We start from the raw sequence: 21,741 nt of genomic DNA, 5'->3' as shown, positions 1-21,741 counted from the left end.
CTCAGTGAAAAAAATCACTTTGGACCTCATTGGGAACATTATGTGAAATTTGGACTAATCTGCTGTAATTTCTTTTTTTCTTTATTTTTGTGATCCAGGCTTCCACACTGTTAAGAGCATCTTTAGCCTCTATGTAAGTATTTGTTGCTGAGCTTCATTTCTATCTGTAGAGAAGAGGAGGAGGGGTTTGTAAACTAAAGTACACACTGCCAGTTGTGTGCAAATGGGAATCACTTCTCCTCTGTGCTTCCTCTGACCTGAGTGAATGTTGATGCAAGTATTGTGTGGTCTGTGTTCTTCTGCTGAGCAGCTTCAGTAACATTCTAATTTCAACAGAATGTTGTTAATCTAGTAAATTTGCCATTCCACACCTGTGAGGTTGTTGCTGTATTTTTACTGTTTCCACATATTTCAGTCCTGTTGTTGTAATTGGTTTGATTCTCACAAATCCAGGAAAAAGGGAAGTCACTAATATGGATTTTTGGGTGCTTTGACTTTAATTTTTTTGTGTCTGACTTAATAAATTTTGGCTTATAGTATTGAATAGAGATGGTATATTCAAGGTGAAGTTTTATTACATTTTTTGAGACACTGTTTTTATCCTGTTGTTTACAAGATAATGGGACAATTAGGATTAAAGTTTGTTTTGAAAAGTGGTAGGATGGGAAGATATTAAAATATTTTAATGGATTGTATTTAAATATTAAAACATTGACTGGAACCAGTTTTCTTAAGGGAAATTTCTATTAAATTTCATAATAGCAAGATAGTATTGATGCATAGAAAGTAGTCCTGTATTAAGTCTCATGTTAAGCCAGCATACTCCAGCCTGTAAAAATCCACCTTTGCCTTGGAGAAGACATTTCTGTGTGCCTGAGGGCTCAGAGGTGGAGCTGGAGCTGCAGCTTTTTACTGCATCTGTTTCTAATTGTGTCAAGAGCCACGAGTGCTGCCCTCATGCCCTTGTGGTCCAGTAGGGGAAGGGAAAAAAAGGATGTTGCTGTACTGCTTTGTACCAGTAAAAATCTCAGATGATCAGCTGGCTGGTTGTCAGTTTACTTTCTGCAAGTTGTGATGGTAAGTGAGCTGCATGTATAATTAAAAAACAACCCTGAATTTAACAAGTCTGTTGCCCTAACACTATAATGGTAATAAAAGTGTGAAAATGTGGAAATTCTTTTCCTGAAGCAGACTTCCTGTTTTTGCTCTTCTCACCTCAGTAACATCAGCTGCACTGAACAAGGAGAGAGTTTTGATGAATGTCTTTTCCGTTTGCATTTAGGAAGACACAGGAGGTGCCATTGTTGCCCTCTTTGGATTATGAGAAGTTGAAGAAAGATTTGATTACAGGGAGTGATCGTCTCAAGGCCCTCTTACTGCAGGCTCTGCGCTGGGTAAGGACAGGGCCTCTGGAGGCATCCAGAGCTAAGATCCATTTTGCAAACAAGATGGTTGTTCTGGTGATGAGTTCAACATCACAGGCAGCTTCACTGTTGGTGAGGCTAAGGCTGTTGAGATGATGAAGGTAGCCCAGGCAGGAGGTGTCTGTTTGTAGTGTAGCAGTGTTCTTCTCATCTGAGGAGAGACAGATTCCTCACATGAGGAATTCCCAGATTTCTGAGATATTCAGTGGAAATAATTTTTGATGTGTTTTCAAATAAATTGTTGTTTTAGGCAGTTCCTTTTTCCATATATCTTTTTTTGTTTACATTTATATAAATACTGCTGTATCCAAGACATACCTGACTCTAATCACCAGTTTTCCTTTATAATCAAGGTATTTTACAGGAACCTACTTTTTGGTTGACTTGGATCATGTAATGACATTTCAGAAAAATTACAGGTGACAACAGGAAGTTACATTTTCCTGCTGAAAAGGAAGCTGATGTGTTCAAAGTGACAAACATGAAAGATGATAATAGTGGAATTCTGATCAAGTTTCAGTGTCCATTTTCACATAAAAAACAATCCGTTTGTTCTGACCAGTGCTAGTTTCTAGCCCAGTGCTCTGTCTCAGATGTTTAAGAAAAGCACCACATCTGTAGGTTTTTTAACTTTATGGGAAGTAATGCTGTATCCTTCCTGTATGGGCAATGATGACAGCTCCCAAGTAACAGTTTTGTAATGGATCACAGAGCTGAGGTCAGGTCAGTTCATTTCATCTCTTTCCCTTAGATGAATTACTGCTCCCCATGAAAGAGGATTCTCAGCTACAGAGTATCAGCACCTTTAAAATCTCCAGGAATCATCAATCCACAGTTTTGGCTTTTTGGGGGTTTTTTTGACTTGTTTATTTATGTTGTTTTTTATTTAGCGCTTGACAACATCATATCCTGGAGAACAGAGAGACACTGTCATGCAAGCCTACATCAGTAATGACCTCCTAGATTGCCACAGCAACTGTCAGGTCAGCTGAAACTGAGAGTTGTCAGTTGTCCAGCTTCTGTGTGATACTGCTCATTTGCGTCTATAAAGTGCTGATCATAAAATTTTATTGCTGTCTAGAAGGGGAGAAGAAAAAAAAAGGTAGTAGTGGCAAAATGGGGTGATACATTTAGTTTCTGCATCCCAGTCTTTAAATGTTGATGGCAAAGGTTTGCATTACAAGAGCTCTTAATGTAGACACAGTTCTTGTAGACAAAAGGAAGTTTATCACCTCTCTGTGTTTCACTTCTGTGAGTTGAACCGAAGCTTGGGGCCCTTTGCCTTCCTTATCAGATGCTATGTCTCCTTTTGAGTGATTGTGTATTGTTAAATAATACACTCAATTCATTTCGCTGATCTAAGATAAGAACTAAATTAGGACTTCAGTCCCAATGCGCTATGGAATGTGTCATTGTGCACCTGCAATAGCGTAGTCAACAGTGTTTCTGTGAATTTGAGGTGAATTGGCACCTTTCTTTAGAAAGGGGAATTGCTGGTGTGTTGATTTTGAGTTGTTGTTTCAGCCCCTAATAATTCTGTACTGTTGCTAACAAAAGCACAACTTTTTTCATTGGTTGTAGTGACTTTTGTGCATAATTGAGTTCCCCGGGGGTTCGAGGCACTGAGCCTACTTGGTTTATTGTGGCTTCATTGTCTTTGCAACAGTCACTTGTACCACTAGGAAACGTAAGGGATTATTAAATCAACCATCAGTTTTTCTCCCTGTAAGTTTCTGTAAGAGGGAAGTTATATGTAATGCCTGAAATAAAACAGATTAGAAATAATTGCAATGTGGTGGTGTTCATAAGTTACTGAGCTGCTTCCCACACTCTTCGTTGTCAAAGAAAAGCGTTCCTGTTCAGGTAATATTACTGCACTTTAGTTCATCAACAAAACTAAGCTGTTTGGTTTGTGGGTTTTTTGTCACTGAATATTAATTTTAGGTACCAGCTTTAAATGGACTGTGTTGGCTCATTATAACTTCCACTCTACACCATAGAGCTTAATGGTGTTTTAACAGACTCAGCTGGGAAGCTGTAATTTGCCTATTTGTTCATTTTCCATCTCTTCTTCAGCCCCCTGGCAATAAAAAAAGAAATTGTACATCATATTGACAAATCAATATGCATTCAAAGGGGTTTTTTTTTCTGTGTAAGTTTAATGAAGCTTTTAAAACATTATGGAAGACTAACTTTTGTGTTTTCCTTCTTTGTGGTTTATTAACATTTGCTTTCTTTTCCAGAGAAGCGTCCTCCAATTGTTATATTCTAAGAGTGAGGTAGTCAGACAGTATATGGCAAGGCTCATCAATGCTTTTGCTTCACTGATGGAAGGTAAAAGATTCACTGCAAAAAATAAGATAGCATTTTCATATAATGCTGTCTTACAGGTGCTTCACCAGTGCATGTCTGTGCATGTAGAAATTTAGAGCCTTATTTGCACCCTTTTTCTAGGGATTCACTGTCTTTTGTTACATGCATTCAAAACAGCTTTTCAGTATCTGGAAAGTTTTCATTTTGACACTGTATATTCAGCATTTCTGACTTGTTTTGATGATTTGTGATCTGTGTGGAATCTTACTCAGATACTGCCTTTAATGTAGTCTTCAGTCTCTTCATGAGGGTTAATGAGAGAAAAATCCCCATTAATTAGGGGTCCTGTGGGCAGACCTGCTACCAGGCTGTGCAAGAGTAGCTACTGTGGCTCCTGCAATTTCCTGATCCTCACCTGAAGAAATCTTTGTGTGCAGTGCTAACAATCTAGATGCATATAAATCCAGCTTTGTATCTCTGCCTGTCCCAAATTAGCTCTTGGTTTGCTGCTATTTTTGGAGCTAAGTATTGCTAGGAGATGAAATCTCATTTGAAGTCAGTAGCAGGAGGGCATCTGACTTTCCCAAGCTCCTTGGACATCTCTGTTCTTTTCCTTAATTGTACAAAACTGATAGATCAGAAAGCATATACTCACAGTGGATTCTGTGTGGTACTAATTTGGCAAGTGTGCACCTCTCATACCCCAAGCGTCTGGATTGAATGCAACTGGTCTGCTACATAACTTTGTGCAGGTTTGTTTGGCTCTTGGCACAAGACTGTGGCTTGTCAAGAGGAAACTGAGGTCAATCCTGCTTACTTTTCCAAAGAGAGGGTTTTCCAAAGAGAGTGCTTTTCTGTCATAGCTGCTATCTCAGCATCTGTTCTTTCATCGCTTTTTGCACCAGGTCGTGCCTACCTTTCTCAGAACCCAACATTGCTGCAAATGCTGGAGGACAGACTGAAAGCTGAAGACAAGGATTCCCTTACATGGGAGAATGTTCTGGGGGCTCTGCAGAAATTCAGCCTCAGGTGATGAAAGCACAGCGTGTGGTGGTGACAGCAGGAGAGGAAATGCAGGCTAGTTAGGCTCTGTTCAGGGAGGAAAGAAGAGCACTTGATTTCCCCATAACAATCATCAGAACCCCTGACGGCTGATGAAAGCAATGTCACTTATTATGGAGGAGAACTCAGTTTTGCTGACTGAATTAACCTGACTTCCTACCAGCTGTCAAGGCTCAAGTAAATGTACATCTCCTGCCACAGCCTCGTGTGCTTTGTATGTTCCTTAACTGAAAAAAGTGAAAATCTTAATGTAGAAAGCTCTGATGATCCTACATTGAAAGAAATAGTTGTGTTACATTCCAAAGCATAAGGTTTTCATTTTCCTTTCTGCAAACATTTTTCAGGGATTTCATCTTTATTCCGTTGACCCTCTTTCCTGGAGCTGTCTATGCATGGACTGTCTTGTTTGTTACTTTTGCATTAGCAGTCTGATTCAAATGCCCACCACAGAAGAAATAATGCAAATGCAGTAAAGGGCATGATGTTGCTCTTTTTATCAAATAAATATGATCTTAGGAATTCTGTTTTCACAGTAGTCAGGAGGAATACTGAAAATTTGGAAGTTTTTTATTTTCTAGAAAGTAACAATCTTATAGAAGGTTAATTCCAGGTACTTGACATAAGGAGAACTTTTTTAATATGTGGTCAGATCTCCCTTGTTTTCCTTAGTCCATGCCATAGACTTGCTGCAATATCCAGCACTGAGAAACATATGAGCTATCAGGACCAAAGCCAGGAAAACACCTGCTTTGATGTTTGCAATTTAAATTTAAATCCTCTTGGAAATAATGTTATTAAAAATGCTATTCTTCACTAAGACCTTTCTACCAGTATATACTTCTTTTTTTGTATTGTAAAGTGTGGAATTTCTATTGTAGATCACAGTTGGCCACCTGGCACTTTATTCAGCATAGTCTTTAAGGGGAGCTACAAGTTGAGTTAAAAGAGCATGAGATTTAAGAATGTCTAGAGAAAACTGCAAATAGATTCGAGCAAAAAACCTCATTTGTCAAATCAACAGTACAAAAGTGCTACAGTGCTATGGCTACCTATGACAGAAGAAGTAATTAGTTTTCTGGATCTGTTGTGTGTAGCTGGCTTTTTAAACTAATTTTAAAAGACAATTGAAAATGCCATTTTAGCTGGAGTAAGAAGCCTTAGAAAACAATGAAGAAACTTACCTCAGCAGTTCACATGTTTAAAAAGAACAAAATAAAACAAAAGACAAAACCCCCCAATCTATCCAACAATGTTTTGGTCCTCTAACCGTATGGGAGTCTGCATCTTCAGTTTCTTCAGGCTTTGTTAATTACTTCATTTAATGATTCTGCCAAAATGGGTAGTTTAGGGATTTTTTTTTGGCAGGCTAGTGTATTTTTAATGTGCTTATACTGGCTATAAATATATTTGAATGCTGTTTGTGTTGTGATCTGACATTTGTGATTTGTGATCTGATTTTGGTTTTTAATCCTAGGCGTTCACTGCAGTCGGCAATGATCAAAGATGGGCTCATTTTCTGGCTGGTTGATGTTCTAATAGACCCAGATTGCCTGTCTGATTACAACCTGGAGTATTGTGTTGCCTTGCTCATGAATCTTTGTCTGCGGAGTGCAGGTGTCTTACATTTTGAATTACAATTTTGTTCCAAGAAGTAGATAGGGAAGATTGTGAATCTTTTTTTCTTGTTATACCAGGATTCTTTCAAGTGGCTACAATCAGAAGCAGGGACCACAACCAGAGATATTTGAGTGTTGTAACCAGTGCTTTTGGGCACATCTCTTTTCCCAAGAATCCCAATTATGGGAGGTTAGCTTCACCAAATTTTAAAGAATTCGCAAGGAAATAAGCAATGGCACCCTATAAGATTTGATTCTTTTTCACATTAGTTTGTGAAGGCTGCCATTGCTACATTCCAGGCCCACTTTTCAAAGGACACGGTGTGTCCACTTACACACTGTGTGTAAGAGATTTCTTTGTAAACAGAAAGAACTGGGTTGAGGAGTAATGGTGAGATTAACCTTCACCTTGCCTTCACTTCTAGAATGCAGAGATTCTCCCCAAGAGACTTAAAAAGAGCTTAAAGTAAATTTCCTTTTAAAAAGGAAAGTAAAGCAAGGGTGAAAAATTGTCTGCTTGTTGTAAGCAAAAAAATGCCTTTGTTAAATTTTTTAATCCCCTTTGTGTTGTATCCTGTCCAAAATTACAACTGCATAAATCCAGAGTAACTTCACTGGTTTCAACTCAGTTATGCTGAGCAGCATTTGTCAGGAACAAGGAACAGTATTGCTCTGTGCAAACCATATTTAATACTGATTCTAAAAGGTAAGAAAGAAACTTGCTCTGACCTGTTCTATTTTTTCAAGCATATTTATGTGTTCTGCCTTTGCAGGGAAGAAAATATGTGCAAGTATCCCAAACCACATGCTCAGAGTTCTTTCTAGTCTTCTTGGCCATGAGAATCTTAAGGTATTTGTACAGCAAACTTTGGGTTAATGAAAAGATGGAAAGAAAAATTAAAGAAACAAGAAAGGAAAAATTGGGAAAAGTAAATTGGTTTTGTTTCCTTTATTAGACCCTCATGTAATTAAGTTGCATGAATTTTTCCTAAAATTCATAAATGTGTATATTTTATTTTGTTGAGCGGTGATTTTTCTAGACAGAAGTATGTCTTCCTTTAACAAATGTTGGCAGCTAAGAATGGAGGCTTTTGGATGCAGTTACCATGCAGTCCATGTGCCTTGATTGCAGTTTCTGATGCTGCTTAAATGTCACCTCAAGCTTAACTCGTTCATGAGATGAACAGTGTGTGATGCAAATCCATTCTGCAAAACATCGGGTGCAGGGAAACACATTTGCTGTAGTTTTAAGGAATACTATAAAAAAGCTGTAGACTTGTGACATTCAAGCCTTAATATCTTTTTATCTTCCACTTCATTTGACCTGTCACTTTAACCTTTTGTGGTTCCTTTCTTTTCTGTCTCAGGGCACACATGCATCTTAGATGCTAAATTGAACTACCCCAGAGGAAAATGCTAAAAATTATTAGTTATTTCTACCTGATACTTGTCAGCACATCACTCTGATACCTGCTGTCTGATATATAAAGCATTGCTTCAGCTGTCCCTGCAGAGAGGCATTTCTTTAACCATGGAGTAAAATTTAAGGCAGAAAGAAATGCAGACAAATATTGTACAAAGCTGAACTCGTGGAGGCAGATTTTTTACCAGGATATTCTAGAATAATTCCGTTACAATTGTGCAAGGTGTTAGGAGACTTCTAATAAAAATGAAATAGAAATTCTGGTGTCTTGATTTATATGCAGTGACTGTATCATCAAGGGGTTTTGTTTATAACTTAAACTAAAAATAGAGAATATACTTCAATGAAGTGCTTTGTCCACGTGTTATGAATTCATTAGAAGATGCAGATCAGTTCTTCACTAGCATTGTTTTGATTAATCTGACATACCTTTATTGGATTCTTTCACTACCTTTGTTTTGTGATTGATGAAAGTTTAAGACAATACATACTAATACAAGGTAAAATACTAACCCCTAGAGCGAAATACTTAGAAAATGCTACCATATTGTTGAAGTCTGTGCCATAAAATTACTTTGAAATTTCTCTCAGAGGGTGCATTCTTACAATGTACTTTGCACTTAGTTTGGCAGAAGTTTTATTATCAAAGTCAAAAGTGGACTACAGTGCTCTTGGGTGTGAGGAGAGCTTCCTGAGAAGCTATGGAATCCTTGTGTGACTCCCAGTCCCTTACTTTCCCTGGCTTCCTCTGCTCCCAGGCCTGCTCATTGTCCACTTTTCCAAAGGTACAGACAGAGGATGACTGAAAATCTTAGTGCTCCAAAAGTAACTGGCCCATAGAAAGGGTCACATAAGTGTTGGTAAAACTAGTTTTACTGATCTGGTGGCTTTCACTAGCCATAATTCAGAGCTTTTATGCTGGCAGGTTTTGCCTCTCCTGAGGGGCAGTAACAGGCAACAGAGTGAGAGGATGTTTGAAGCTGCTTTGGCTTTATCATCCTGCCTAAGGCTAGAATGCTTTAAGACTGTCTTGAGTTAATGCTGGCAGGGTCTTTTCCCTGTTCTTTGGTTTTTGTACTGCTATTAGTGTTTGTCAGAAACTAGCCTTCTTTTTCTGCTTTTCTCTCTTAATTTTTTTTTTTCCCTCTTGTGGCTAGGTCAATCTGCAAGAATACCTTATCGGAAGCAGTGGGGCTGTTTGGGAAATTGGCATGCAGCACACTGGTTTAGATCCAGTTTAGAATCATATCACAGTATATTTGCATCCTAAAAGTTCTCTGTTTCCCATGTGAGAATTTTTGCAAGTCCAGTCTAGCCTGGTTAAACTCTTTGAAGTATAGTTGTTCTACACTTTCACTCTTATATTTTACTGATAGTCCGCTGGGATGAATGTAAGAGTTTTTCTTCATGGTATGACAATTTCTTCCTCTTAGATCCAGTCATATGTGCATGGAGCACTGTACAGTATTCTGGCCATCCCTTCTGTCCGAGAAGAAGCCAAAGAAATGGTAAGAAGTGCTGCTTTGCATAGCATGAAAATCAACAGCTCTGCCAGAGATGGCCCAGACAGGGACCTGCTGAGCAGGGCACAGCAGGGCTGTGAGGTGGGAGCCAGGGCACTTTGAGAAGGGAACCCACAAGAGGCCCTCCCACTTTGATCCTCAGGGAACTATGAATGTATGTGTCAAACACTTCTGCCATATTTTCAGGTCTTTTTCCCAGGAGTGGAGCCTCAGTAGTGTGAAGGATTCTGTCTGAATTATAAATTAAACGGGTTATTTTAGAACTGTGTGTCCTTCCAGCATTTTGTAGATTCCTTGTGGCCCAGGAGATGCTTTCATCTCGCCTGCTACTTCTTCCCCTTATGTAGTTCATTCTGCACCAGTGAGTAGCTACTAAAAGGAAGAGTTCTTCTTGCTGCTTTTCCTTCTGCCTGGTATAGACATTGTTATTTGGGAAGGCAGCAGGAGGAAGGTTTCAGAACTTGGAACTGATCTCCTGTGAAAGTCTAATGGTAATGACTGTGTTTCAACTTCTGTGTTTGAGGAAGCTGCTCCTGCGATAGCAGCACATCTTTGTATCTTAAGAACTAACCCAGAGAGTTATGCAGACATGATTGTTGTCAGATGTTCCACCTCACAAAGCACAGAGGATTGAAAGTGATCTTAAATGGTTAAAGACACAACATCAAGCCTATAAGGAGCCATAAAGAGAGAGACCAGGTTTAAAGTCAAAGCTGGTTCTGCTTTTTGCTTTCCTGCTCTGAACCTTGCACTGTTGTCTCTGTGGATGTAAATTTTACCCTGTTCTGATGACTATTGGTTACTGAATTCAGAAGGCAAAAGCAACAGATCTATTGTAAAAATTTGGTGTTCATCATGGACATGTCTCTGTTTAAGCCTCGAAGCAATCTAGAGAGTGTATTTCTTTTGTCTGTGCTACACTTGGAGCTGGATACCATGGTTTGCTTCACACTGCCTGATTTTCCTGACCAAAAAAATATATATTGTAGCTAACAGATCTCTGTCACTGTGGTCACATGAAATACTGATCTACCAGTGTTTTCTGCTACATCCAGGGAATGGAAGAAATTCTGCGCTGCTTTATCAAGGAAAGAAGTGAAGAGATGGTTCGACAGATTGAATATGTTATCAAGCAACTCAATTCAGGTCAGAACACATGCAGCTATCAGAGCTTTGAATCTTTCACAAAAGCCATAAAAAAGTTCATGTATTTACTTGGCATTGGAACCTTCAAAGAATAACAATAGTGTGATGGTCTGAGAGAGGGTGAATAGGATTTGAAAGTCATGTGTTTTAAAATTTCATTTATGTTGTAGTAAGAAAGAAGAAGTTAAAGGCTGAGTAAATCTCAATTCCAAAGTTTCGGGACCGTAAATAAAATGACCTTGGCTGTTTTCTTTCATACCAGGGATGAGAGACTGCTGCCAACTGCAAAAATGCAGTAGAAATTTGTAAAACAGGATTTAGGGACTAGGTCTGTCTGTGCTCATCTCTTGCTCCATTGAGGTGTAGTTTTATGTGAAATGGTTTATCCTGAATACAGAGCAGAGACCATCCTTTTTGGAGAGTATGTTGATGGGTCACAGGAGGTGTAGATGCTGTTAATACAGACAGAGAAGGTGGAATATTTATTCCATTTTCTGTTGCCTGTGACTGAAAGGAAGACTGAAGAAAGAGAAAGCAAATAATAAAAAGGAGATTAATTCTGGTTGAATCTTTCTGTGCAGTAAACATAGAACGAGTTGAACTGCTCTATTTGGCTTTTGGGAAGAGAACACAGCCTATCTTACAGTTCTAGCTTGTAAAAGAACAAATAAAGTATTCAAGCACTGTATTGCCACTATGTCATATTTGTTCTTCAAGGTTATAGAATCTCCTCTTCTACCTGAGAATGTAATTTTTAAGAGGTTTTGTCTGAGTTGATGAGTACAAGTTGTGTTTTCAGATTTCCAACATAAGCCTGGCCACTTTTTTCATGAGGAAATAATTTTGTCCGAAAGTTAAAATAAGTATTCTGCATGAGTACTAATGTTTTATGTACAAAAGCAGTATAATATTAAAGTATTTGTAGGGAGAAGTAGAGTTTCTTATTAAAAAATATTTGAAAATAGACAAACTTGCTAGTGCACACACTTTCATTCAAGTCTTGTCAGTAAATACAGTGAGATGTCACCGTGGATTTTATGAGAAAGTAACAATTCCAGAATGTTTCTATTTCTGCCATTTCCCAAAATATGAATTGATTTCAGTGATTTCTAGAATGATTATAGGATCAAATTATTTCAATAGTTGCCCTGAAAAGGACATGTCTATATGAGAAGCATGTTATCTTTCTTGCTCTTGTAAAAGTGAGGTGATAATGAGATTCTGTTAAGTTGTACATGTGCAGCTTAACTGACACCATTTTGTTCTGCTTCTTTCTAGAAGAGCCATTCAATGACAGTATTGTGTCTGATGATGAAGAGGAAGAGGAGTATGAGCAAGTAAGTGTAAAGGCTTTCTGATGCCTTTTAGAAAAATTCTTAACCTTCTAGGAAGAAAATATTTGTGTCAATAAACCAGACTTTGTTATTTGGTGGGTTTTGGTTTTTACTTTTACTTAATTATTCTTGCATTAACAAGAAAATTGGATCTGTTTCCATTACCTTTTCTTCATTTCTTCTTTAATTTTGGCAACTCACCACCTTTGTGATAACTAAAGGGATTATAGCTTGGTGTAAGTGAAGAGATGAGGAGTTGCTGTAGCAGTAGAAATCTTGCTTTCAAGCAGACCCATTGGGTGCAGTTAAAAAAAAAGGAAGCAAATGAACCAGTATGTTACCAGAATAGTTTATAAACAGGTTGTCACTTTTTCTTAAGGTATCATTATCTATTCAGGGTATGACTTTATTTGCAGTTTAGAAACTTTGAAATGTATTAATAAATTGCTGGAATGTAAGAAAGGGAAACAGTTATTACAAATAAGGAATAAATCCCATGAGCAAATAAAATAAAATAAGCATGAGAAACTATGTCATAGTAAATATAAGCTGATTAGCTGTGTATTTCCTTCTTTGCTAATAAGTGCATTTTATACTAGTATTTCAACATCTTTTAAGAAGCTGTTTTCATAGAGCCATGGGTGTAGACAACGCAACATACTTGATCACCTAAATTAACAATCAAAGCAAGATGTAAATCATGTGGGGGAAATGCCATACCCAGTCTTCACTGGTGGTGTTGCCATTTCTGCATTGCCATAAATGCACAGTGGGGGCTTGAAAATACAGTGTCAGCAGTTACGTTGGAGGTTTTTCTTAAAGAAACCTACCCCATTGCATTTTTATTTTATTGAGAAGCCTTGCTTGAGAAATTTAAAAGAACAGCTATGGTAGATGTCCTGGAAGCAGTATTTGTGCATACTTAGGTGTGTGTATGTGTGCACATACATTCATAGTATGTGTTTTGCCCTGAAGAAGTCAGTGACATGGAGAGTTAGTGAACTGCAAAATGTTCTTGTATTGGAAGTGTTCCTGCAGAACATATTTAGTGAAAACCATGTTTTTAGACAAAATACAAGGTTTTTGTCCTGAACCAACAAAGAGTAAGACACATAAAACTTAAGTCATTTGTGTCCACATTCTAGTAGCTCATTGCACAGTAATGGGAATGACAGTGACTGGGGAAAACCAAGTCTAAGATTTGTCCTGTTACTGCAGCCTGAGAGAGTGCATTTTCTAGTGCATGTTGAACTTCTGATGTTTTGAGAGCAGATAAAAATGCAAATATCGTGACTGTGTAACAGGTGTGGTGTGCTCTCAGTCGCTGTGGGGTGCAGCACCTTGCAGGATCCAGCCTTTTCCTGGCAGTGTCCAGAGAAGCCTTGCACTGGTTGCATTATTTATCCAGTTGTTGTGTTGTGTATACCTTTGTCTTGTGGCACAATAGGTGGTGAACTAATCATCCCTTTGCCTAAAATTAGAGCTATGTGGAAATTCTAAGTTTAGCGCTACAAAGAAGTTTTATTTAATGATCAGCTCTCCCCTTTTTATTCTAAGGGAATACAGTAAACCTCTTTTTCTAATAAGATTAGATTATTGTAATTGTTTCACCTCCTACAGTCCTGAAGTCAGTTTTTGGTAATCTTTCCACTCCTCCAACCCAAAATCAATGCTTGTGGGCTTCCTGGAGATTAACCATTAAAACTTACCTTTGCTTAAAATGGTACTTTAACACCTTTTAACTAATGTTTCAAGGCTTCAAGTGTCTTGGGTGTATGGTGAGAATCCAGGGTGATAATACTTTTACTTGAATTTCAGTATACTTTTTTAAAGGATAGTGTGTTTGGTTGGGAAAACACATAGATAAGGAACTCCTTCCTGAAAGGTGTGGCACTGAATTGCATGATAATGTTGAATACTTCCATCACTTTACCTGTTCCTGGGAATGAAAGGAAGGTGAATTCTGTTCAGTCCTACCCCCTAGATATGTTACTGCTGCTCACCATCAAAGACAAGGCTCTAGGTCAAGTAATTTTGAAATGCATTTTTGCCACTGGGCCATAATGTGATTAAAATGGACTTCTGGCATTTCTTATTATTTGACTCAAAAAGTAACAGTAGGCTTTGAAACAGAGAACTGTCCAATTCCAGTTTTTCATTAGCTTTGCCATTATATTAAAAAGAAAAGCCAAGTTTGAAACTTTTTAGTGTAACGTTAATTGCAACACATTCTGAATCCTTATTGCTGCTGGGAACTGTAATTCTGTTCTGCCACAAGGACATCTGGTTTCTTAGTCCCTCAGTTTAGAAAATATAGTTTACAAATATCAGGGCCATAATGCATAATGTTGTAACTTTGTTAAATAAACAAAGATTTGTTGACTCACTACCTCAATGCTTGGAACCCTTTTGTATTTTGGAATTGCAGTGAGGTATTGTTCTCAATGGTGTTCTGTGATAACATCTGATGTTGTAATCATTTCCAAAACAGAAAGTTTTGGAAAATTTTATCGAAAGTCTTGCTTTTATGTAACTTTTAAACTACTACAGACTGAATGCATTTCAGGATATGCCCATATATTGCCAGTTTTGCCAATTTAGTGACATGCTTTCAGACTGCTTGCTGATGTTAGAATTTGTTGCTCAATACGTTTATTCATACCTTTATAACTTAAGAAACAATAAAAAGACACTCTCATGCAGCCTCAGTTTGCAGGTTTTGCTCAAGCTTTTATTGTTTACAAGAGCATGCAAATGTTCCCAGTGCTGTTACAATTATCTTTCATGGGGTTTTTTTTGCTTTTATCTGTGTTTAATTTAGAGTTGATGAATTCTCTCCTGGCTTTGAGCAGATCTTGTGGTAATGACTACTTTCTCCTAAACACCATGGCCAAGATGCAGTTGAGCCTGTTAGAGGAAAATTCTGGAATTTCTAAGGGCATCTTACATTCAGAAATTTAAGATTCTGTACTGTGTGACTCTGGAGCATATAACCATCTGAAAAATGCCTCTGTGTGTACTGTTATTCAGAAATAAATTGGCTTTTGTGTTTGTCTGGTGAGCTTTAAATTAACTAGTGTAGAGCTTAGGATACACTGGCTCCTGGAGTACATACCCAGCCTTGAGATGTCAGCCTTCTGGGGTGTGTTGACACCCACAGTCACAGTGTGTGTTTCCTGGTGCTCAGTATTCTCTTGACTGGTCTGTTAAATACTAACTTAATTTATCTTCAGTATTTGATCTTTGCGTTTGCTTTTTATTTGACTTGGACCATCTTGAAAAGCTGCTTGTAAAAGTGAATATGTGATATTGTAGCTCTGATTTAAAAGTTTAGTTACAAGCTGGAGCTGTGTGCGGTGACTGTACAGTGACAATTTATCAGACACCCTCTGATCCACTGTCACTCAGCACCTGGCAATAAAATCAGAGAGCTGTGGTGTGAAAATACACTTCAGCCACAGAGTACATCAAAGGAAAGAGCTTAATCACAGGGCTTCAAGCCATTACATTACAGGGCTTTGCTGCCAACATCTGCTGCAGCCTGGGAGCAGTGGGGAACAGGGCACCTATTGTGTTATTTCAGCACTGGAGTGATGGCACATCGGGAAAAGTCCTTATTTCGTACAAGGAGACAGATGAGGGACACTTTCAGGCTCGGTTACCTGGTAGTAAGTAATGTCAGGGAGCAGGATTGGCTACATTAACAAATCATGTAAAAAAAATCCCACCAGACCTATTTATGGAGCTCATCTTTGCAACTTTGTCTGCCCCCCCATCAAAATACAGTATATTGTGGACTTTGGAGTGTGGTTTCTTGGTGGTGAGGGAGTTTATTTTTTGCTTAATACAGGTGATCGTTGCCCAGTCTACAAGTGTTCATCCTTTTGCCATTATCTGGTTTCTTTTTCACACATACCCAGCTTTCCAGGTAATTAAGAGCTGATTGTGACTATTTAAAACTGAATCTAAATCTTACTACAGTGAAACTGCTTTTCATTTTCCTTGTGCTCTGGAGTTCATCAGAGTGCAGTGATCATTGTTTTTAATGGAGTTTATGTCAGGCTCTCTACATAACTTTACAATATAACTTTTTTAGAATAATTCCTTTACTTTTTCTCATTTACTGTTTTTGACAGTCATTTACATTTACTGTCACAACCTGTTTCAAAAGCAAAGAATGTTTTCTTCATCTGTAGTGGGTCTGTCTTAGGATATCTTGTGCAGGACAGAAGAGTATTCTTTTTAGTAATAAAACACAAGCAAAAATACTGTCTTGTTCTTGTACTACTGGTTTTGGTTTGCTGGAGGAATCCCTTAAACTTCAAAATTTCCTGGCTTTTTGATCTGTAGAAGCTGCAGAGCTCCCATGAAAGATGAATCATCCATAGTTATTCTAGAAATAGGCACAGGGGAGTGAACTCTTGGTAGTTTTTACTTGGTTACATTTGAGGTTTGTGGAATAAAATGAACAGAGGATTGTTGCCTTGTTGTATGATATTTTTATCCTGAAATATTGATTCCAATCTTTTTGTACCAGCCTCATATTACCAGCTTTAAAGCTTCCTTGCACACCTGAGTTTCTTGTTGCCTTGCAGGAGGACCGTGACATCCTGGAGCCTGATCTGGACAAAGATGAGGTTTTGCTGCCTCAGCTGGGGGAGCTTTCAGGAGAGAAGCTGCTAACAACCGAGTACTTGGGAGTGAGTACCGCTCCTTAGAATCTTGAAACAAATTAATTTCCTGGGTTAAGTGTTTCACTTCAGTAGTTTCACCACTTTCTTCAAGTTGTTGCTTGAAGAGGCAGGTGCTACCTGCAGAGCAGTCTGAATCTTTCACAGTCTCTGTATGAGCTGCTGCTCAGGAGAAGCAGAGGCAGTGTGAGAAGGGAGCGGTCAGGCTGTGGCTTAATAATCAGCTACAGGCAGCCTTAGGGTTCTAGTGCTACACCAGTGACTCTGTGAGCACACAAAGCAAAGTGCTGAGCAGGTTAATACTGGAACATTCTGCTGGTCTGAAATTATTTTAGAAAAAAAGAAAAGTTGAAAAGTCAACTGCTCCTGCAGGCGTTGTGCCGGATCAAGTATTGTCTGTCTTACTTCAAGCAGCAAAAAGCTATTAAGTAAAAAAGCATAAAGTTTGTGTGAGTGCCATTTAGTGTGCTGTGACTAATTTGAGATATCCAGAGGGCTGGAGCACCTCTCCTGTGAAAACAGGCTTAGAGAGTTGGGTTATGCAGCCTGGAGAAGAGAAGGCTCCAAGGAGACCTTATTGTGGGCTTTGAGTCCTAAAAGTGGCTACAAGAAAGCTGGAGAGGAGCTTTTTCACAGGAGTATGTCATGATAGGACAAGGAGGAATGGCTTCAAACTGAAAGAGAGTAGGTTAGATTAGATATAAGGAAAAAATTCTTCCCTGTGAGGGTGATGAGACACTGGCACTGGTTGTCCAGAGAAGCTGTGGCTGCCCCAGTGTTTGAGGCCAGATTGGATGAGGCTTTGAGCAACCTGATGAAGTGGAAGGTGGCCCCGCCCATGGCAGGAGGGTTGGAGCTGGATGGTCTTTAAGAACTTTTCCAACCCAACCCATTCTGTTGTAAATATGACTTATGCCTTCTGGATTCAAGAGTCCAGAATCCTGATGATGAAAAAGTGATGTGAGAGAAGATGTCATGAAAGAGCCTACAGTGATTCCAGTCAGTTTTATCCAGTGACACCAGAATGCGATTTAGTTTCTGCTGCAATGTTTCAATAGACTTTTCTCTATGGTTTCAGATACCTGTTTTTCCACTGCATTATTTTTTTTCCTTTGTTTCCTGTGTATCAGATAATGACTCACACTCCAAAAACTAAGAAGAAGCAATTTGCTGGTGTCCATCAGAGTACAGATGAGCCTGTCCAGAGACCTGTGACACCAGCTTATCACAGAGCTGCATATCTAATGTAAGTCCAAACAAATGAGACCAAGTTGGATTTTTTAAGCTCTTTTAAAAAGCCTAACAACAACAAAGAAAAGAAACCCACGACAGTGCCTAATAACTAAACCTTCCCTACCTAAAAGTGGCATTGCCATTGTCATTCATTATGGATAATTTCAAAAAAAGGAGTGGAATATTGCAGGCAGAGAAAGGTCCATTGGCTGAGGTCACATACGCGAAGTAGTTGAATAAATATTTACTGATCAGGTTGATTTAAATTTGCATTATTTCCCACATGTTCTTGCATCTTCTCGTATATATTGCATTGGAAAGTTGCACAAAGCATCCACAATGCTCCACCTCACAAGCAACAAAGGATATTGCTCTGGGGAGGTTTGTTAGCCACCCATAAGAGACAGATGAAAAAGAAAATGGGAAAGATAAAAATCTTGTTATGTTGGGTTTTCCTGCTTTGGAAGAAAACACATCTTCCATCAGAAGGATGTGTGACACTTTGCTCTTGGTGTCATTTGGGTCAGAGTAGAAGGCATATTGTAAATGGAATAAAGGAGTCTTACAGTGTAGAGCTCCTTGAATATTCTCTGCCTTCTGTTAGAGCAAGTATATCTTAATTTCTGAGATGAGATTTGTCCTGTTCACTGTCCTGACTGAGGAACTAAAATACCAATGAGATCCCAAATTTAAATGATTATTTTACTTTCAGTTGCATAGCTTTGGATTTGATCAAGTCTGGGTAGCTATGAGACAGGCATGTTTATTGTGAGGATTTAATGTTTTCATTTCTGTGGATACTTAATGTGAGAGACTACAAGACTAACAAAGTATAATAATAATAATACTCAAAACTCACAGGGTTGGTATAGGCAAGTATGTTAAAAGGAATGGGCACCCTGAAACACAACAGTGTAGTGAAATTACACATCAGTCCTGAAGATTGTCTCATGTCATCCCCTGCCACTCTTTGCTTTCCTGTTCATATTTTCTATTTCTTAACATACATTTCTTCCTCATTTTAGTGTGGAAAATTGGTACAGAAGACAGTGAGAACTGATTTGGGCTGTAGTTGCACAGGTGTAGTTGACTCTGAGTGAAGTCTGTTGTTTTGGACATGGAGTGGTCACAGCTTTATCTTGCTTCCCATTGTCTCATGCTGGCATTAGCATTCCTACAAGCAAGTGACCCAACTGGGAGCCCTCCTGAGTCATCCAAACACACCTTTTTGGCAGGTGTACCATTCATATGGGATTATACATACCACATTACCAGGGTGTTAGAACAGACAAGTGTAACATATCAGATCTGGGCATGGACAGAGCCCCAGAAGACATTTATTTTTTTAAAAAGCAAGATGAAGGAAACACACACTTGCAAAGCAGAAGAATTTTTGGCTATCCCAGGGCAGAACTTGCCTTGCAATCTTATTTTTTCTTCTGAGTACTGCCCTGAATGAAATGGCATTTGTTTGAACATGGCACCTACTTTGCCTGCCAGAATGTGGATTTGGAGTTCTGACTTTGTGTCCTTTCTTACAGTGGCCAACTTTTTGCACCATCATAACATCCACGCTATATCTCTCCCTATATATTAAATGTGTGTGTTTGTGTGTCAGAAGAAAGCAGCAACTAATTAATATATTAGCTCTTATTAGTAAAATAGTGATTATCTAATCATTTTCATGCAGTTCTCTAAAAGAACTGCAGGCCTTAAAAATCTAGACTGGCTAATGTATGTCTAAATATACATTACCACTTTACTGTGGGGTCAGTGTTAGAATTCAAGGTCCCACTTCACCTGCACAGTGTTTTACCCATGGTGGGCTTGGAGAGCTGTACTGGTTGTGTGGAATTGGCTGTTAGGGCAGTATTACGGTCTGTTTTTTAAAGTTATTAGAAATGCCTCTGCCCCAATTAAGGTGCTAAAGAGACCATATGCCAAAGTCAATAGTATGGATTTTATTTGATTGTAAATATGAGAGAAAGAGAGAGAAAAAGGAAGAGAAAGAAATAGAAAAGAGGTGGGAATACAGAAAGAGAGTGACAGAGACAGACTAAAGAAAATATCACCACTCCGTGGATCCCAGGGACGTTCCGTTGATCCTCTCCAGCTCTGGTCTTCTGGGTGGTGAGGGTCCCCTGAAAAGCACAGAATCCAATGGATTAATACAGGCTCAGGCCAGGTGGGAATGCCCAAATACCTCCCCCCGGGTGTGGGGGCAGTTTGACACAATCTCTAGCAGCAGACTCTAGGTCTGTTGCATCACTTTGCATCACGTGCAGTGCTGTGCTGCAAGGCCTCAGGAATGAGTCTGGGGAGCACTTTGGGGGGTCTTTGATGGATTATGACACCCCCTCAGCTGCCTCCCACATCAGTGTCCCGTGGATGTGGCCTGTGGGGTTGGGGGTTTCACAGCTGGGCCGGTTTGTGTAAGGGAGGATGGGTGTTCACTGCCTCTGACCAGAGGTTACACCACAAACTCAAAACCTCCTCCTCCCTCCTCGGTTGTGGGGGAGTCTGTGTAAACCTGGCCTCTGAGGTCTGTGGTCTCCCCCACCGCAGACCCAGGCAGGGATGATTCTCTGCTGCGTTTGGCTTTCTTGTGGATGCATTTGTTTGCCTCAGCCTTGTTTGCTTCTCCCTAGACCTGAGAGATTGAACAATAGTGTCCCCTTTATCTTATCTAGGTGGCTTAGCTCACAGCCCAAAGTTCCAGTCAAGCATCTTCAAGGAGGGGTGGGCTTCTGTGCTAGTAGCTTCTTTATACAGTTTTTACCATAATGGGCAAAACTTCTTCCTTCTTCCTGAACCATTTCAGTCCCTGACGGGCAGCCTTGCAGCCTATTTAGAAAATATATTTTCAGGAATAAATTGTCATTACCACTGGGGTGTCTAAGCATTACATTCTTGCTTTATAAGTGGAGAGAAAACCAAGCTTGTGAAAATGAAGTGACTTTCCTATGGGAAGTAAAAAAAGTGGTGTTAAACCTGTGGGAGTGGTACTGCACTGCAATTCTTGCATCAGAAATAATCTCTGGAAGCAATTGCTGCCTCTCTTTAGCACCATCTACCCAGGCAGGGTGTTTGCTTAAGTATCCTGGGATCCTGGAGTGACGCGAGTCTCGTATTTTGGCACAACTTGAATCTTCTCAGTTATGCAGCTTGTGCCCTCTACAAGATGGCTTCACGTCACTGCTGGATACAAATTAAAAACACATTTCCATCATGCTGGTTCTGGTAGCTCTTGGTCTAAGAGAAGTGTTAGTTTGATGGTGTGAAGGAGCCTTTACAGATTGCCTTGCTATGCAAACTACAGAGGAGAAATGTAAACAGCAGAAATCTAACACTGTGAAAATATGTGAAAATTAATTTCCCTCCTGCTCTGCCCAAGTGGTAGAAATAATATAAATGTTTGGTGCTCCCATGTTTTAAGCAGGAAACAAGTGGTACCACCCTGAATGAGAAGTTTGTCCTTTGTATCTAACTAATTTGTGTGCAGGAAACTGCAGTGAGTAGATGAAGACATTCTTAAACTACATTTTGCAGCAGAAAAGGACAAGCTTTGATGGCTTTTATGCTGTTCTAATTTTAGTACAAAATCATTTACTAAATAAGGAAATACTTGCTTGGAAATTATTGCAAGAGGAAGACAATAAAAGCTTAGCTAACTTAATTTGAAAGCAGTATCTGAACTGGATGTATTCCATACTTTAAATAATTTAAGTGGCTTGTATCACATGAAATGTCATGAAAAATGTTAGATACTTTTGCCCTGGATACAGCTTGTCTACAGGATACAGTCCAGGACAGTTCATCTGAATTATCTGAAGTCTTGTATTCAGCAGAGTGGTTAAACTATATAAAAATTTTTGTAAATGCTTCCATTCAAAATTGAAGTGAATATAACTTGTTTGAAGTTCTTCATGTGAGACTCAATGTAATATATTCCATTTAAAAACATGAAAGAGGAAGC

The 21,741-nt window shown here is 39.0% G+C and overlaps 1 protein-coding gene across 7 annotated transcripts in view; it reads left to right on the top strand.

The window, feature by feature from the left end:
- Positions 1-21,741, top strand: part of ARMC9 (armadillo repeat containing 9) — a 59,734-nt gene that overhangs the window by 24,237 nt on the left and 13,756 nt on the right. For 4 of the 7 annotated variants that reach the window (XR_005602653.1, XR_005602652.1, XM_039556982.1 and 1 more), the window contains 12 exons: positions 99-133; positions 1,283-1,394; positions 2,315-2,407; positions 3,668-3,758; positions 4,643-4,766; positions 6,274-6,413; positions 7,189-7,265; positions 9,272-9,346; positions 10,417-10,507; positions 11,786-11,844; positions 16,437-16,541; positions 17,663-17,778. Coding sequence is in view for 3 of the 7 variants with exons in the window: in XM_039556982.1 (XP_039412916.1) it covers positions 99-133; positions 1,283-1,394; positions 2,315-2,407; positions 3,668-3,758; positions 4,643-4,766; positions 6,274-6,413; positions 7,189-7,265; positions 9,272-9,346; positions 10,417-10,507; positions 11,786-11,844; positions 16,437-16,541; positions 17,663-17,778 (1,118 nt within the window). In the remaining 4 variants the exon portion in view is untranslated. Of the gene's footprint in view, positions 1-98; positions 134-1,282; positions 1,395-2,314; positions 2,408-3,667; positions 3,759-4,642; positions 4,767-6,273; positions 6,414-7,188; positions 7,266-9,271; positions 9,347-10,416; positions 10,508-11,785; positions 11,845-15,691; positions 15,770-16,436; positions 16,542-17,662; positions 17,779-21,741 lie in introns of all 7 variants that reach the window. The other 3 variants (XR_005602651.1, XR_005602650.1, XM_039556980.1) reach the window with 1 other exon arrangement.

Source organism: Corvus cornix, chromosome 9, assembly GCF_000738735.6.
Source record: "Corvus cornix cornix isolate S_Up_H32 chromosome 9, ASM73873v5, whole genome shotgun sequence".
Taxonomy (NCBI): Eukaryota; Metazoa; Chordata; class Aves; order Passeriformes; family Corvidae; genus Corvus; species Corvus cornix.
This window is presented reverse-complemented; position numbering and strand designations above follow the sequence as displayed.